Below are 19001 nucleotides of genomic sequence, written 5' to 3'. Positions count from 1 at the left end.
TTGTGTCTGGATGTACTCTTGAATGTTGCATAAACCAGGGGACTCCTGTGCACAGATGTATAGCAGAGAATAAGGAGAGCTTTTCATTCCACTCAAACTACCAGCTGTTTTCCCCACAGAGAGAAAGATTGTTTTTCTACCATGATCAACGGTTTACTATATTCATATTTGAATTCTTGAGTCACATGATGTTACAGTCTCAATTGACGAAAAGACTGCATGCAGTGTTCATTGGTAAACAGTAGCAAAATAATTACAGTGTTAACATTTGATTGGATGGTGTCATAGGTGTTGTTAATTACAAGTTGTCCTAGTCATGTGTCCAGCAATGTAGCTCTGGATTTATAGATGCAAAATCAACATTTACTTTTAATACAGTATTAATACAGGATCACCTGGGTAGAAGGTAGCAAACATTAGTGAGCTATCAAAATGTTCCCAAGCAAACAATAAAGGGCAGTGATGACAGATTGCCTGCTATTATAACATTCAGCAGTAACTTACAGTAACAGCAGGGTGACCATGATCCTCTCTCTTGTGAAATTGCTGGTGCACTCTGTTTCATTGTCATGTCGAGCAGCTGCTGTTTCACCTGCAATGCTTTGGCCCCCAGTCCTGCCTGTTCAGTTGTTAACCTTGTGTGCCTGATCAAAACAGATTTGTTTTCTCTTAAAAGGCATCACCAATGTTCCTTTATAAATGTGTATGAGTGCAGGAGTATGCAACAGCTCAAAATGCTCAATAAGGAATGCGACAGTATTCTTTGAAATCACACGTTATATGAAGCAGAGGTGTTTCTGTTGTAAAATCATAACAAATGAAAAATCATCATACCGTCATTTCAGACTACCTCAAATCACCCCTGTTTGTAAAATTACAATGCTGTGAATTGTGGGTAAAATCCTCAAATTATATTTACATTAAGTATAACTACACAAAGTTTATCTAGAAACCAAAAAAAACGTTTCTGTTGAACAGAGCAAGGTGAGCAGCGGCGTTCATGTGACCTTCATTAGAAACCCAGTGTCCATAGGGAATAAAAGTGCACTTTTCATGGGAGTGCAGTCAGATGTCTCCCTGGTAGGTAGAAATAAAAGAACAGGACAAGGTAAAGCTTTATTACCATAATAATAGTTATAATGACGAGATGAAATATAGGCATATCATATAATGATGTATAGACCACCCACTGTGGGTTACAGTTTTTCCTTTCCCTACCTCCTTTTTGATGTGAGGCCAAATTTGTGGTGAATGCACACAATATTCTCTCTGAAGTTCATGGTTCCTCTAATGACTGTGTTCCGAATCAGGCTGTGACCTTGCTGGGCTTAATCCAACAGGCTCATTTGCAGAGGAACAGTGGAGAACACACACGACCTTTATTGTGACCTCTGTCGTTTGTCTATGTTGCTGAGAGAGCGAATTGTCTGTATTTCATTTTCATCTTTTTTTTCCATATCATTGCCAAAATGTGCACATAACTAAAGACATTTAGGGGTAAGTTACTACACTTAGACAGTATAGTGACGCATATAGGGTAAGGTCAGCCACTGCTCTGTACATGTACTGGTCCTAATGTCTTTAGACTATGATTGTATTTTATATCGGTATTTAATTTCTGCTTAAACAACAACACTGGTGCAAGGAACAACAGTAATTCATCTTTTTTCTTGCATGTGTGTGAAATAAGTACTGCTTGAAATAACAGTCAAGTGGTCAATGCCAAGCCATATAATTAAGGCTGATGATGAAGGAAGTTATGTTTTCACTGTATGACTCTTGTCCGTTTCTCTCATTGTATCTGGGCCATTCTGCGATATAAATGTGAGATAGATTTTCTACACCTCCACTTCCACCTGAAATCTCTCCTTCCACTTTTATTTAATTTACTGGAGACATAATGCTCTCAAACTGTTGTAAATACTTGAGCACAGTAACATGTTTGCCTTCTGGGTAGTGCCTCTACCACCTCCAGCCTCTAGCACCTCACCTTGTGAGTACAAAGAAAATATGATAGGAAACTTATTTGTGGCTCATATTATAACTGAAGGGAGTCTTAAAGGAGTTTTTACTTTTAGATTCTTGTGTTGGCTCGTAAGCAACAAAACACTTAATAATGTATAATAATGTACATGTAATGTAATGGTACTCCTCCTCCTCCTTTTTCATACTTTTCCATGAATTTGGCCTAAAAGAGAAAAAACTGAACACCATCGTTTAAATAATACAGAAACTATGAAATCATTGAGACAGATTTTTGGTTCTACCTGCATTGATTATAATCAGCACGATATAGCGAGCATTAACATCAAAGGTTTTTTTTGATTGGCAGGGTGGAGTAACTCGAAGCGAGTGTTTTTCCACTGAAGACATGAATGGACACCCAGTGAGTTCAGCTTGGCCAAACCTTTTATCCTGCTTCACCCTCTGGCTTTGAAATCCCAGCCCTAATAAATTATATTAATTATAATCCCAATCGATCCAGGGGAAGGGTGAATGAAAAGGATTTGATTTTTCTTCTCTCTGATACTAAGAGTGATCCTTAGTAGAACAGCATGTTTTTGGTGATTAAAGTATGCTGGATGAAGAGTTGATGTTTGAGGTTTTTGCTTTGGAAATCTTGCTTTCTCTTCTTTTGAACTTGAGTCTGCTGATTGTAGTATGTACTGGTGACATCAAAGATTTAGTTTTTTGTATCCCTCAGTAATACAGGTGTGCTTGCCGTGAATGAACTCTTTGTTCTTTGTCAAGCTGTCAATCTCTTTCTCCTTTCTACGCACCATCCTTCTCTCTTCCTAGAATTACTAATTTTACCAATGATGAAAGCAATTTTTGCTTTGTCACTTTGATACTGGATTTACCTGACACATACACATAATGGGTCAAAAACAGACCAATGATGTGAAATCATGTGCCTGTGAACATTACTTCTCCAAACTAAAGCCATAGGAGATAACTGTTGTGCAGGAAGCTTATTTTCACTGAATCGCCCAACATCAAACGGACAGGAAGCAACTTCACATTTACTTTTCAGTATTTAATTCTTCTTTAATCTTTTTCCTTCTCGTATTCCTTTTTGTAGTCTATCTGTGACCTTACCTCCCATTATGTCCCCCCCTCTTCCCATCCACTCCTTCCAACCCAAATCCCCACCCAGGAGCCTGGCCCTGCCAAGGTGACAGTGACCAGCAGCAGCAGCAGCAGGGGAAGCATCCCTTGCCTGCCCAGCAGTATTGCCAGCGCTGAGCGTGTTCCGATGAGCCGCGCCACTCTGTGGCAGGAGGAGAGCCGCTGGAGCAGGGCCACCATCCCCTGCAGCCGCAGTGCCTCCTGTATTAGCCAGCTGAGCCAGAGCCAGCTAGACTCTAGTATCACTACTCAAGACGGTGAGGACTGATGGCATGCACATTCTTCAAAAACCTGTATAAATGCTTCAGCTGTTGTCACTGTAAGATAAGAAAAGCTAGGTCACAGCAACATACAGGTGAAACTCGAAAAATTAGCATATCGTGCAAAAGTTCATTTATTTCAGTAATTCAACTTAAAAGGTGAAACTAATATATTATATAGACTCATTACATGCAAAGTGAGATATTTCAAGCCTTTATTTGATATAATTTTGATGATTATGGCTTACAGTTTATGAAAATCCCAAATTCAAAATCTCAGAAAATTAGAATATTGTGAAAAGGTTCAGTATTGTAGGCTCACAGTGTCACACTCTAATCAGCTAATTAATCCAAAACACCTGCAAAGGGTTCCTGAGCCTTTAATTGGTCTCTCAGTCTGGTTCAGTGGAATTCACAATCATGGGGAAGACTGCTGACCTGACAGTTGTGCAGAAAACCATCATTGACACCCTCCACAAGGAGGGAAAGCCTCAAAAGGTAATTGCAAAAGAAGTTGGTTGTTCTCAAAGTGCTGTATCAAGGCACATTAATGGAAAGTTAAGTGGAAGGGAAAAGTGTGGAAGAAAAAGGTGCACAAGCAGCAGGGATAACCGTAGCCTGGAGAGGATTGTCAGGTAAAGCTCATTCAAATGTGTGGGGGAGCTTCACAAGGAGTGGACTGAGGCTGGAGTTACTGCATCAAGAGCCACGACACACAGACGGGTCCTGGACATGGGCTTCAAATGTCGTATTCCTCTTGTCAAGCTGCTCCTGAACAACAAACAACGTCAGAAGCGTCTTACCTGGGCTAAAGAAAAAAGAACTGGTCTGTTTCTCAGTGGTCCAAAGTCCTCTCTTCTGATGAGAGCAAATTTTGCATCTCATTTGGAAACCAAGGTCCCAGAGTCTGGAGGAAGAATGGAGAGGCACACAATCCAAGATGCTTGAACTCCAGTGTGACGTTTCCACAGTCTGTTGGTTTGGGGAGCCATGTCATCTGCTGGTGTTGGTCCACTGTGCTTTTATTAAGTCCAGAGTCAGCGCAGCCGTCTACCAGGACATTTTAGAGCACTTTATGCTTCCTTCAATAGACGAGCTTAATGGAGATGCTGACTTCATTTTCCAGCAGGACTTGGCACCTGCCCACACTGCCAAAAGTACCAAAACCTGGTTCAATGACCATGGCATTACTGTGCTTGATTGGCCAGCAAACTCACCTGACCTGAACCCCGTAGAGAATCTATGGGGCATTGCCAAGAGAAAGATGAAAGACATGAGACCGAACAATGCAGAAGATCTGAAGGCCGCTATTGAAGCATCTTGGTCTTCCATAACACCTCAGCAGTGCCACAGGCTGATAGCATCCATGTCACGCCGCATTGAGGCAGTAATTCATGCAAAAGGGGCCCAAACCAAGTACTGAGTACATATGCATGATTATACTTTTCAGAGGGCTGACATTTCTGTATTTAAAATCCTTTTTTTTTTTTTTTCATTGATTTCATGTAATATTCTAATTTTCTGAGATTTTGAATTTGGGGTTTTCATAAGCTGTATGCAATAATCATCGAAATTATATCAAATAAAGGCTTGAAATATCTCACTTTGCATGTAGTGAGTCTATAATATATTAGTTTCACCTTTTAAGTTGAATTACTTAAATAAATGAACTTTTGCAAGATATGCTAATTTTTCGAGTTTCACCTGTACATACAGAAAAGCATTGTCACATGTAATGTTTTCATCCTGATGAGTAATCTGCTTTTACTTGGGCTTAAGCATAAGCTTTTTTGGCACTTACTCTTCTGTCAGCCTGATCATCAGCTGTTTGGGGGGAAGAAGAGTGTAACTATTTTGACAAGTCACTTTTCTTTTTAGTATACAACAGATATGCAATGTATGTTCACATATTTAGACTATATACAGACTGGGGTGTTTCATATTAGTGACACTGTGTCCTTGTTTCAGATGGCAGCACCATGAGCACTGGACGTAAGGTACGAGTGGAGAGTGGTTACTTCTCCCTGGAGAAGACCAAGTCAGAGCCTTCTCCACAGTCTGCATCGCATTCTCAGCCACTTCCGCCACCGCAGCATCTGCCCCTGTCCTCTTCAGCATCCTCCTCCTCTTTAGGAGCTCTCAGTCCCAGGTACAGCTCTGAGTCAGAACCCCAGATTTCCCCATATCAACCGTCCCAAGATCCTCTTCCTTCTCCAGGTGCACTTATTTCCCCCAGCTACTCCACCATCAGCTCCTCTCAGAGCTCACTGGACTCCGAACCCAGCGGGACTACACTCACCTGGGAGGGATACGGTGGTGGAGGAAGCACTGGTAGTGTCAGTGGTGGAGGAGGCAGAGTGGGCCGTTCTGGCAGGGAGTATGCAGCGCTGTCTGATGTGCCACGTGCTCGCAGACTGAATTACCGCGAAGCCTTCCGCTCAGAGAAAAAGCGACAAGAGCTGAGGGAACGGACACGGAGTCCTGGCAGAGAGGAGGTGGCTCGGCTGTTTGGGGAGGAGCGCAGGTAAGGGGTTATGGATAAGTGTCATGACCAGTACGCTGCAAAAAAAGATTCTTAAGAGACATTTTAAGTTTCTTGCACCTGCTTTCTGATAAATCGAATAACTGCTGAACCCATGTCACATAGCAGAAACATACATGCAGATTCACTTGGGATAAAAATGGCAGCCACATGATTAATAATCATTAATGCACCACTGGTTGTTAGCCCTTGGCATAGCCTTAAAGCATATTGATGGAATGCCAAGTAATCTATTATGTGCATAGCATTCAGCATTTTAGTTTGCAGCACCACCCTGTGGCTGCTGTCTTCAAGGGTCTCCTAACTATCTGAGCTCACCAGTGGTTTGCCATTAATGATTTGGGGGAATGCATGTGTTACTTTCTTTTCTATAATCTCTACCTTTTTGCTCTTGCTACTTTGCTAGTTTGTTTTGTTGTTTCGATCTTTTCCAGGGGCTTCTGAACAGAGCTTCTCAGACCTAATGCAACCAACCCTTCCACCCCTGTCCCAATGCTGTTCCCTCCTGGTCACCGCTGATTCCTGCTTTCTGTCATTTCATCTCTGCACTGCCTGGGAGCATTTACATACACTTTCATATATACTTGAATTACTGTATGTACTGTGCATACTCAAACATGCTGATGGTTGGTACCGGTAGTGGGTTTACATGCAGTTTAACCTCTCCTCCTTTCTGATGCACACACACACACACACACACACACACACACACACACACACACACACACACACACACACACACACACACACACACACACTAACAAGTGAAGTGCCTTAAGGTAACGCCGACTGTGATGCCATTGCTGCTACTTCTGCAGTTTGTTTAATCCACCACCCTAGTCATTTTCCTTTTCTTCCAAAGTTTAATCTTTCATCATATAACACTACCCTTTATTCTTTGATATCTCGCTGGATTGTTCTCTTTAGAGATATTATATTAAATGCCTTGTGTTGCACATTGTTGTCTATGAAAGGGACTTTCAGTCTGGAATGATGTCCAAAGTCAAACTTCCTACATGAAACTAGTTTTGTCCATTACAGAAATTGATTTTGGTTCAAATTTGCTTTCATATCATGCTTTGGTCTTGGTTTTTAAGCTGATTCTTCCACGATTTGAAGATGATGTGCATAATTATGTTTTTCAAGATTTATTTGAATGTTTTTTAGTGTTCTGCAAAATGTAATTTTTAAAAAATTATCAAGATGTTTAATTCATTGTCAGGCAAGTGAGTGAAGTAGCGTATATGCTGTGTATTGAGGACACGTGTCAAAAGAATGGTCTTTTTGTGTCTCTTAGGCGTTCTCAAATCATCGGCCGGTTCGAGGAGGGTCCGCATGAGGAGCGCATGGACACAGGCAGCTCCAATGAGCCCTCTGCTAACACCACGCTAATCCAGAGACAAGGCCGCAGCGAAAGACGCTATCTGGCAAACAAACATGTATGCTAGTGTCGTCGTTATTAATAACAACACAAATAAATGACAGTTGGACATAATATACTTTGAAAGGGAATTATTTCTAATACTAATTTTATATTCGAAGGAGATGTCACTGGATGCGGGAAAGGACCGTTCAGTCCCTGATGTGTCCAGCTCCACTTTTGCTAATTTAAGAAGAGCCAAGTCACTGGACCGCAGAGTCACGGAGTCCTCAATGACTGTGAGTACTTCTAAAGTGTAGGGGTATTAACCAGTGGACTACAAAATCATTTCAGTCCCATTAAATGGCTTTGTGATACAATAATGAGATAAGGATTTGATCCCTTACCACCTTCCCACCCTTAAACTGCCATTTGTTCAATAAAGCATCAGGCCAATCTAGAAGCACTGCAGCAGAGATTGAACCTATAATGCTGCAGTGGTGTAGAGTGCTTTTGTTTTTTGTTTTTTCTCCTTCTGCACCACCTAAATGCCCAAAGGGGTAGGGTTATCCAAAAAAACATGTGTTTATGGCAGCAAGTAATCAATAAATTAAACAACAACTATAAGAATGTCTGTAATCAGAAACAGTTTTGTTGCCAAATAGCTTTTCACACACAAGGAATTTGCCTTGGTATTTTAGTGTTGTAGTGGTAAGTTGTGTGTTTAAAGGTGAAGAGGATGGAATGTGTATTGACCAAGTAATGTGCAAATGTTCACATTATAAAGAATAGGTATTGTATTTAAATAAAGATATGCAAGATCAGTTGGACTTTTTGTTCAGGCACCATATGTTTGCATGGCATGTATCTTTTTGTAATGCGCACTTCTCAGGAAAATTTATGTATGTACTGGTCAGCCATAAAATCACTGTTCATAATTTAACTTCAATTACACATGCACCCAAACACCACTGAGACTTAAAGTTAAAGTAGGCCTGAAGTTGCTTCAGTTTGCGCTGGAATCTTACTAAGGTCTGACAAGTTGCTACTGATCTGAGGCCTGTTGAGAGAGTGCTGAAGGGATGATCCGGTCAGTGTCTGGTTGATCTCTCTGGCTGAGCTGCAGCTGCCAGAACCCCCGCCCACTCAAAATTACACACACACATTCATGTGCACACCACTGCCGCCACTGCTACTGATGATTATAAATAGTCAGCACAGAAGCAGTCTTGTGTATGTGCCTGGGACAGACGGAAAGAAACAGATTGTCAACATATGAAGTGAAGGCAGTTAGCCATCAAAATGACTCTATGCCAGACGGTGACACCACACCTGATGAAGCTCAACAGAAACAAGGTATTGTTGAGTGAGCAGAAGCCAGGTTTTGGACATAATGATTTCTTTTCAAGTCTATAAACAGACTTGAGCTTGGTTTCAATGTGCAGCAGTTTGTGTTTCACAGGGAAAGTCCAGCTCCCGCCAGTCGTTTCTTTAGCTGGAGCTTCGTAATGGGCACGTATACTTCTTGAGCTGAGGTAGTAACATAAATGTAAACAAATGCATATAAATACAATAGTGTTTAGGGAAACGTCAAATATATATTCTGATTGCACTCACTTAATGATCACTTCTAATAAAGTCACAAATTAGTTAAATGATTCAATGGTTTTGCTTTTTTGTGTTAATGTTTAATTGAATGTTATTGAGTTTTAATAAGTTGTTGCATCACATAATATCACATCACTCTGATCTGTCTTAATTGCAGCCAGATCTGCTGAACTTCAAAAAAGGATGGATGACAAAGCTGTACGAAGATGGAATGGTAATTTCTTGTCATTAGTAGGATTAAATGGCCATCTGATTCTCTCCCCTACTGGATAAGATCATGTTATACTGATAGAGGACTGGTGAAATCCACTTAATGCTGTCTTTTTTCCCCTTAGTGGAAGAAACACTGGTTTGTCCTGACAGATCAGAGTTTGAGGTACTACAAAGACTCAATAGCCGAGGAGGTAAAACTTCAAAAAGTCTTCAAGAGACTGTGCTGTTTTTGACCATTATATGAATATAATGTAATTCACAAACATTGTTTTGTTGTTGTGTTTTTTTGTTTTTTTTTTTAACTTTTTACCCTTAGGCTTCAGAACTGGATGGTGAGATTGATCTTTCTACATGTTATGATGTCAAAGAGTTCCCAGTCCAGAGGAATTACGGTTTCCAAATCCTGGTGAGTGTTTATTTATCTTGTCATCAATTGTCTTGCGTCATTAATCACCAGTGAAGATGAATCTCATTGTCTACACACTTAAGCTCTGCTGTCTCCTGACAGTCTATAAACAGCCTAGGACACCATGTGGTGCAACTTTAGGTATCAGGTTTTGCCATTTCTCTCTCTGAAATGAGTCTTTGTCTGTCATGATGGATGTCACTTGACTTGTCATCTCTCCGTGAGAGGATGACATCATAGTGGTCTAAATCTGCTACAGCCGTTGCCAGCCCTGCGTGTCTCTCTGAACCCATGTAGCCTTCATTCTGCACAATATGTTTACCTTGCTTTCAAAAGCCCCGTCCTGAGTCATATTTGCTCAATAACACTCAGGTTTTAAAAACATTTATGCTTGCGGTAGTTTTACTCTGAACCGAACCGTAATTGCATAATGCTTGTGAAGTTCTATGGATCCTGCTGCAAACCCTATGACAGAATACTTTCGTCATTTAATCCTTTGACCATTAAACATTTTTAGCACTTGTTGCTGGCAAAATACTTACTGGACACTTATAGTTGCAATGCAATGCATTCGTTATCCATTGGATGTCAGTGGGGTTTTGTTCCTGCTACATATAGACTTAAACTTGTCATACTAATCCTATATGAGGAGAACGGTAGCTACAAGGTCATTTCTTTTGTTTACATTTTGCTTGCAGACACTCCCTCCGCTATTTTCTGGAGGAAGTCAGAAATAGAGTTGTCAAGGGGATCGTTGTCTCTTTGGCTGAGAACAACATGGGTTTGATGTCGAGAAATTAATAACTCCAGTATTTATGTCCACTCTCTCTGCTCCGTGGTCAGACTGGAAGGGGCTGTTGTTCTGTCATTGCAACTAAATGACTGAAATACAGTACCTTGTTTCTTAAAACCCATAACTGTATTCTTAGAATCATAGATAAATAACTTTGTTCTTGTGGAAATCACTTAACTTCCACTAGATGTCACTCTATATAAGTAAAATGGATTGCATGCACAGTAAAGCTGAGTTATAAGGCCATTGAATGTAGGATACCGAACAGTCTTAGGGTCTTAAGAAGGCAGGTGTCAACTAAGTGTAATATTGTGTAATTATATATGTCACAGTGCTTTAACGCATTCAAAAGCCCGAGGTTATTAACATTAAATGGTATTTGTAAAAACATCAACAAAATTGTTTTTTTTAAACTACAGCAGTCCATTAACAACACAAATGTTGCTTATGGTAAACCCATAGTCTATTCAGTTTATCTTCAGTTCAGCTGAACATTGACTTTTTGATGTAGCAATACACATTGAACATCGAACAGTTAGTTATATGTAAACCCCTAAAAGCACAAGTTTCACACCTATTCTGTACTGTACTCAAGCTAAATAAATTTGTGACAAAGCAACAGTGCTAGTGCATCGGGTGTCCAGGACAACAGCAGCTACATATTGTTTTCCACATAAAATAAATGGTTTATAATCAGATCTTCCTCGGTTTTAACTCTGCATTTTGACATTATTTTGTGGCGGGGGAGCAGCAATCATAGAGGAGAAAATCTAGCATATCACAGGTAGCAGAGCCCCATGTAGATTTGATTACAGCAAATTTGAATGTATTGCATGCTAAACAGAAACTTCCTCCTTTGCGTGTGTCACTAGTGTAGATGGTGTTAACACTGTGGGTGTAGTAGCCTAAAAATACATATCCTTCTTCTCAGCTTTGTGTGTGGTGCTTACAAGCTTTCAATACGTGAGCTCAATGTTGTTTAACAGCACAGCAGTGAAAGGGGGGTGAGATGCTAAAGATGTGTTGCCTCATTTCACAGTTGTTTTCCACTATTGTTCTACTGCTGATAAAACACCAGTCTGAGTTGCGTGACATGACAATGAAGAGCCAATGTAGATTGTAACATGGTTCTTTCACTCAAAATGTGCTCCTGTATAATGCAGTAAATGGACATTTGCTGACCACCTCAGTAAAAGAGCAACAAATTAGTCTGTCAACCATCAACAATTTTTATTTGAGACTTGTACAAAGACATTTGTGTAGATTTTTTTTTTTTGTGAGTGTCAAATAGGTATTTTAATCGTCATGTTGTCTCGTCCCTGTCAGTTATTTAAATGAAATACCTGTTTGCTTTCAGTGTAAAGAGGGAGCTTGCACCCTGTCAGCCATGACCTCTGGAATCCGCCGCAACTGGATTCAGGCCATTATGAAGAATGTGCGACCCACGATTGCCCCCGATGTCACTCGGTAATACACAGAGGATTAACACCTTACACACTGGCAGATATAACAACTGCTTTTCTCACTTTTTTTTTTTCATCTTAATCCCTCTCTCCTCCTCACCCTCTCTTTCCTTTCTTTCTCTTCCTCCCTCAACCGGTATTTTCAACCTGCTTCCAGGAAAAACATCTCTCTGAAACTATCCGTTCTGAAGCCCAGGTTGGAGTGCTTGTGTGTTGAATATCTCCCCGACCTCGAACAGTGATGTTATTGCTCAGCAATGCCAGCCCCAGCGTGTTTGTCATCCCACCCTGTGTCATGTGATTGTTGAGTAATGTCTCCCTTTCAGTTGTGCCACTGTAGAGACACACACTACAATCACATCACCATACCAGAATAACGTGCTGTTGATCAACAAACTGATTTTAATGATCATCGTAATGTGATTGTCCACTCAGTAACTTTTTGAAATGGTAATAGAACAACAACAAAGCAGAGGATATTCTTTTCTGGAACATTTAACCTCAGGATTTTTAACTATCTAAACATTTATTTTTTGTGTTTTTTAAAAGCGGAGTATTGCCTTTCAGGTGGCTCATCACATGTGATACTGTATCCAGGCTCTGACCCTCATTTACTGAGTCACAGACCTTACTCTGCCTGTGTGTCTCTTAGGCAGCTCTCTCCAAGGGGAGAATGTGTGATATTTTTGGTATTTCTGCATGGACGCCTCACAGACACCTCTTTCTCATTCTTGAGCTCTGTCCCTTCTCATTTTCCCCTTACTCAAATTTCCTGACACCTTCACACAACGTGGTGAAAATAGATTATTCCGTCAGGTCGCTTTTTTAAAAGATGTTCTGCCCCTTAACGCTACAAGTGCCAGTCAGTGTGCAGTTTACTGCAAACACATTCTTCACATTAAACTACTATACAGATGCATTAATATAGTAGCTAAAGGTAGGCATCTGCCATCAGGCTTACCTCAGATTGTGACTGTGAACAACAAAGCTGCTTTCAGCCTAATGCTGTGTGCCATGTAAACATTTTGATGTTGATGCTTTGTCTTTGACATATTTCACTGAGTTTTACGATGCTTTTAATGCACAATTAAATGATATTGCTTTGCCAGAAATGTATGCTGTTTGTCCTGCAAGGCTTTATGTAATAGCATTGTAGCTTGAGCTGTATATGTAGCTATGAGCTGTAAATGTAAAAAATCATCATTGTGTTCTATTAAAGCCATCTTATACATCTTTTTTTTATATTTTGTGTTTCTGTTCTCTCAGATCCCTCCATGACGAGAAGGTAAAAGCCCAAGTGATGCTGGAACCGTTTCCACAGGCCACACCTGAGCCAATCCCCAGTCCTGAGGCCCCCAAGTCTGATGTCCACAGACAGCCTGCTGGCAACAATGCCTCTGCCCCTCCCTCTGAGCCTCGTAAAAGCAGAGTTCGTGAGCGCAGACGAGAGGGTCGCTCCAAGACTTTTGACTGGTCTGAGTTCAAAATGGAACAGACAGAAAAGCCTGTGAAGGAACGAGCAGACACAGTCGACCTCAGCTCATCATTCTCCACAACATCCTCTTATTGCTCTCCCTCCTCTTCCACTTCCTCGTTAGCGTCCTCTCCTGTCTCTACCTCTTCCCTCCAAACCTCTTCTGTGTCGGGTGCTCACCAACCCTCTATGGCAGAAGACGCAGAAAAGAAGAATGGAAGGAGGGGTATTACTCCACATAGCACAACCAGTGCAACCCACATGCCAAATACTGTTAGTGTTACTATGACTTCCACGCTAAACACTGCACCACAGGTACAGCCATTGATACCTGAATGCCAAGAGCAAGGAAAGATGGAAGTAGACCACCCTACAGCCATGCATACTGCAAGTGTAGATAAAAAGGACAACAGAACCTCAGATGTCCATGAAGAGATTGAGCACCGATGGCATCAGGTAGAGACAACACCGTTAAGGGAAGAGAAGCAAGTTCCCATCAGCACAGCTTTAGGGAACTCTGGTGACAGATTGCCTGCAAATGAGCTTGCTGCACTGCTAGACAAAGAGGTGTGTTTCTTTTAATGTGGTCATATACATATTTATGGGATCAGAGCATCCGGTACGATTCATTCATATTTTCTTCCATTTCTTTCTTTGTTCAGTTGGGACAGAAGCAGAAAGAGCTGGACCAACTACAGAAGCAAAACAGTGTTTTAAAAGAGCAGTTGGAGGATGCGCTAGGGAGAGAACAAAGTGCCAGAGAGGGCTATGTACTGCAGGTACTACACTCACCATCCATAATGCAGGATTAGTAGAAATAATGTTCTAAATTTGACACCATGTACAAATAGCATTGCAACATGAATTTTGACAAACTATTTTGAGTATTAAAATGTTTAGAATGGTAAGGTTTGCAAGATAGTATACATGTTCTGGTCAAACATGTGGTGCACTAATTGTTTACTGTACCAAATTACTATGTAGATTGTATTTTTGAAATACAGTCTACTGGCTCATGATGGAGCAGATTTATGTGTGCCTACTGTAACTTGTATAAAATTGTACTAACAGGTGTGGGTGCTTTTTCTCTGAAACTGATACGCATGGTTGTGGTGGTCTTAGCATGAGTTTTCACTAACTGTTTATGGAGTTTCACATCTCCTGGGAAAATAATTGATTTGATCTGATATGCTAAAGGTAAGAAACTTGATCCAGAAGCCTTACGCTGTGCTTTTTCTCTCTGTTCATTTGTGCTTTGTCTGTGTGTCCTTTCCAAGCTTGATTTCGGCATGCTTTGTGGTGTTTCAGTATTGCATACTTTAACAAATGGCTTTCTTACATTGTGCAGTTTAAAGTTAAATAGTTAACTTATCACAGATCCAGAACATCATGGTGTTGTATCACATCACATTTACTTTGCAAAATTCATTAGTTGGTCTGTTTTTTTTATTTATTTAAAATCATCTTTACTGTATTGTTTGTGGGGGTTTTTTTGTTTGAGGAAGGGGCGGGGTAATAATTTAAACCTTTAAATTTCCAAGTCACATCTGAAAAAGCACAGTGGAAGCTTGGGGGGAAAAACACTTGTCAAAAGAAAGTTGATATCAAGAAAGGAGAAAACGTATTTTCCTGGTAACCCCGAGATGTGGTTCTCCGAATGTATGGTAGGGGAAGTAGGCTGATGTCATTAATGAAACTGTCTCGTCAATTTTTTTCAAGAGTGCAACACCCTCTTCCTCATCACCGCGCAGAGTGCCATGGCAACACTTGCACACGCTTAATCAAGATTTGCAGGGTGAGTTGGAAGCCCAAAAGCGCAAGCAGGACCTTGCTCAGCAGCAAATTCGGACACTAAAGAGAAGCTACACAGAAGCCCAGGATGCTGTAGACCGCCATGAGGCTGATATTCAGGCTCTGCAGGCCAAACTAGCGTCTGCAATGGCTGAAATCTTGGCTAGTGAACAGGCAGTGGCAAGAATGCGAAATGAGCTCAAGCTAGAACAGGAGCGTTCAAAGGAACAAGACCTGGAATATGGCCGTAATGAGACCACCCTACGTGCCCAGCTAAAGGACAGTGAAGATAGACTCCGGGAAGTAGAGGCCAGCCTCTTAGAGAGAAACCAGGCCCTTAGGCACCTGGAGCGCCAACAGGCCCTGCAACGAGATCACGTGAGAGAGATACAGAGGCTGCAGGAGAGGCTCCAAGAAGTGACTGCTCGGCTAAGTGCTACTGAAGAGGGTCAGGCACTGAAGGAGGAGCGCCTGAGGAAGGAGCAGCATAGCCTGCAAGAGAGTCATGAGAGGGAAAGACAGAATCTGTGTAGAAGATTAGCTGAGGCTGAAACTGCACAGAAGGAGATGGAGGACAGACTGATGGAGGCTGAGCAGCAAGTAGAAGCCCTGTTAAGAGGTAGGCGGGCCTCAGGAGGAAAAGAATGCAGGGAGGAAGTGCTGAAGTTGCAAGAGGAGCTGGCTCAGAAGATTGACACGGTTGAGTCACTGAGGGAGAGTGTGCGTAGGCTAGAAGAAGAGAAAAGCCATCTCACTTGCCGCTGTCAGGAGCTTCTTAACCAGATTGCAGAAGCAGACCGTGAGGTGAATAAGCTTCGCAATCGTCTCGAAACGGAAGAGGCTGATTACTATACACTGGAGCACTCATATGAGAGGGCTACCCAAGAATTTCAGAAAATGAGCCAGTTCCTTAGAGAAAAAGAGGAAGAGATCCGGCAGACTAAGGAAATGTATGAAAGGCTGGTGGAACGCAAGGAAGAGGACTTGAAAGAGGCCCTTGTTAAAATGACTGCACTTGGCAACAGCTTGGAGGAAACAGAACAGAAGTTGCAAGCTAAGGAAGAGCTTCTTTGTCAAATGAGTCAAAGTCTCTTAGATAAGGTTGAGCCCTGTAGTGCTGAAAAGGATCTGCAAGCCAAGCTTGTGGTTGCAGAGGACCGCATAGCAGAGCTAGAGCAGCATCTCAATGCCCTACAGCTGGGCTATGCTGACCTACGCATGGAAAGGCATCAAATTCCACAACAGAGCAAGAAGGGCAGGCTTAAAACATCAGCCTCCTCCCCAAACCCAGAGCTCCCACTTTCCTTTGCAAGTACATCAAAGACAGAGAACTCCCCGTATGATAAGGAGTCTCAAGCTAAGAGACCAAGGATACGTTTTTCTAGTATTCAGTGCCAAAAATACATGAATCTAGAGGGCCTGGATACTAGCCCTGTGAGCAGTATCTTTGCAGACACAAGACAAAACCTTAACCAGGATGTAAATGAAGACATCCATCTAAGTGAAGGAAATATCTCCCCTGATATCACATTTCCTCACAGTAGTGACCCAGAGAAGTTCATCTCTATCATACATGCCCTAGAGACTAAACTGCTGGCCACAGAGGATAAACTAAGAAACCTGACACAGAATCTAGAAGATCAACGATCTATCCATGCAGAAGACATGTCCAAGATTGATCTAAAGTTGAAAAAAGCAAAGTCTAACCCTGATAAAGAGTTTAGTTGTGGAAGTGGGATACAGAGTAATGCTGCCAATAAGCATTATGCCAAGGCCCTGGTGTGTGTTGAAAATAGTCGAGAGAAAGTCAGGGCTATTCTCAGTGGCTCTCATGATACCGCTGATTCACAGCTGCACTCATTGTCAGAGATAGAGAATGATTTGTTCAACGCATCACTGTACATTCAACAAGGACAAAAGACATTGGAAGAGCAATCACCAGTTGTCCATCAAAATCAAACCCAAGAGTCTCTAGATAAAGAAGCTCTGCACCTCTTTGCCAAAACTCTGTCTTTTGAGGCAGTAGTTTTGAACAAGATGGCTTTGTTAATACAGACTTCAAAATCTGACCTTCTTCAAGCTCTTGCAGAGATATGGGAAGACATAGAGAACATTAAAAGGAGTGACAAAGATTCCTTGGCTGTAGTTTATGCTGATGTCTTGACCAGGAAGTTGATGTTGGAGAGTGCATTCTGGAAAGAATTGGAGAAAGCTGAGACCGATGTTGCTAAATCCAAAGAGAGCAGTGTTTCAGCTGATGCAGATGTTGATGCCACTGTTATCTTTAACACCTCCATTAAAGCAGAACTAGCCTACTCGATTCAAAACCTTAAACAATGCTATGAAGAGAAATTCAAAATACTGAAAAGGGAGTTGACTGAAGCCCGTAGTAACCTAAATCAAAGGGAGATTGCTTTGAAAGCAATTATTGATGCTTCCAAAAGGCCTGATTTGAAAAATGTAATAAAAGAAGTAAAAAATAACTTTGGGTTTAATAAACAAAGGTTAGCTGACATTCGCCCCCCTGAACTTGCGCCTTACATGGAGCAGATTGAAATGGAAGAGGCTAGAGATTTGGCTGAGGAAATTGTAGACAGACACTTGGCAGGAGAAATGCCTTCCTGTGGTGTTGACCCTGAATCACTGCAAAATGCACATGACATCCTGGCTAATGAGCTTCAAAGACAAGCAACAATCCTCCATAAGTATGCTCAAGAGATAGAAAGTGGTGGAAACCATCCTGGTCTGGCTAAAATGATCCACACTCTTCTAGGACACCAAACTTCACATAGTTTCACAAGTACTTCTCTTTGTATGCGTGAAGCCCTAACTCAGGCTCAAGTGGCTTATGTGGCATGCAGGTTACGGGCCATGCACGAACAAGACTTGGGCTGGTGTAAGCAGACAGGTCAGTCCATGGATGCTCTTGTCCAGCAGCATGCCCGCAATGTCAGTGCAATCCAAGAGAAATATGAAGCATCCTTACAGGAGGAGCGCCTGAACTTCACACAAACGGTGTCCACTCTCCGGAAGGAGAACCAAACACTAAATAGTGAGATCAGCAAACGTGTGAAACAGCTCTCCCAGCAGCAGGAGCAGCTGGCTCTCCTGGAAGTGCGTTTCCAGAAGGAAACTGAAGAGCTGAAGCAGAGGCACAAGCAAGAGCTAAGCCAAGCCGAGAAAGGCCGCGCCTCAACAGAACTGGCATTCATGGAAACAACCGCTGACAGTCAACGAAAGGTAGAGGTTCTGCTGGTGGACATGGACACCATGGAGGAGCGGCATGAGAGTCATGTGAGAAAACTAGAGGATCAGTTTGAACAGAAGATATGTGAGCTCCAGCATATCCACAAAGAGGAGATTGAAAAGTTACATTTCCAGTATATGGAAAACATTCACCGTGTCAAAGAGTACCAGCAGGACAAAACAGGTTATGAGGTTTCAAATTCACCTCCCTGTATCGAGGCCACTACACCAATGGAGGAGGAGGAGCAGGGGAAAGGGGAGGATGTACCGAACATGTCGGAGGTGGACTCCATGGTGGTTCTGAAAGATCGGATCCAGGAGCTGGAGACACAGATGAACACCATGAGGGACGAACTGGAGAACAAGCACCTAGAAGGAGATGTGGCCAGCCTGAGAGAGAAATACCAGAGAGACTTTGAAAGTCTTAAGGTTTTTGCTCTTCCATTTTATCTTAGTGAATTCTTTTTTTTACTGAGAGTAATAGAAATAGCGTAAAAATAACCTGCTACTTTTGTTCAGTGGTCTGCTTATATGCACAAAGGATTTGGAGTTGGGAAATGGTGTGATTTGAGAATTTCATTTGCAGATTTGTGAGACCTGTAATCTAGATAACATCCGTTTTCTTGAAAATTTAAATTGTAGCTTTGAGGGATGTCCCAATCATTCATATATATATATATATATATTTTTTTTTTTTTTTTTCTTCTCCTATAAGC

At 41.6% G+C, this 19001-nt stretch overlaps 1 protein-coding gene across 6 annotated transcripts in view; it reads left to right on the top strand.

Moving 5' to 3' along the window:
- si:ch73-103b11.2 (protein outspread) overlaps nt 1-19001 on the top strand; it is a 51874-nt gene that overhangs the window by 26561 nt on the left and 6312 nt on the right. For 4 of the 6 annotated variants that reach the window (XM_046068238.1, XM_046068234.1, XM_046068236.1 and 1 more), the window contains 12 exons: nt 2333-2386; nt 3158-3386; nt 5358-5913; nt 7229-7370; nt 7474-7590; nt 9057-9113; nt 9235-9303; nt 9429-9518; nt 11669-11778; nt 13041-13815; nt 13911-14027; nt 14968-18714. In XM_046068238.1, the coding sequence (XP_045924194.1) occupies nt 2333-2386; nt 3158-3386; nt 5358-5913; nt 7229-7370; nt 7474-7590; nt 9057-9113; nt 9235-9303; nt 9429-9518; nt 11669-11778; nt 13041-13815; nt 13911-14027; nt 14968-18714 (6063 nt within the window). The remainder of the gene's footprint in view (nt 1-2332; nt 2387-3157; nt 3387-5357; nt 5914-7228; nt 7371-7473; nt 7591-9056; nt 9114-9234; nt 9304-9428; nt 9519-11668; nt 11779-13040; nt 13816-13910; nt 14028-14967; nt 18715-19001) is intronic. The other 2 variants (XM_046068239.1, XM_046068237.1) reach the window with 2 other exon arrangements.

Source organism: Micropterus dolomieu, linkage group LG14 (assembly GCF_021292245.1).
Source record: "Micropterus dolomieu isolate WLL.071019.BEF.003 ecotype Adirondacks linkage group LG14, ASM2129224v1, whole genome shotgun sequence".
NCBI lineage: Eukaryota > Metazoa > Chordata > Actinopteri > Centrarchiformes > Centrarchidae > Micropterus > Micropterus dolomieu.
The sequence above is the reverse complement of the archived record's forward strand: the minus strand, read 5'-3'. Positions and strand labels throughout refer to the sequence as shown.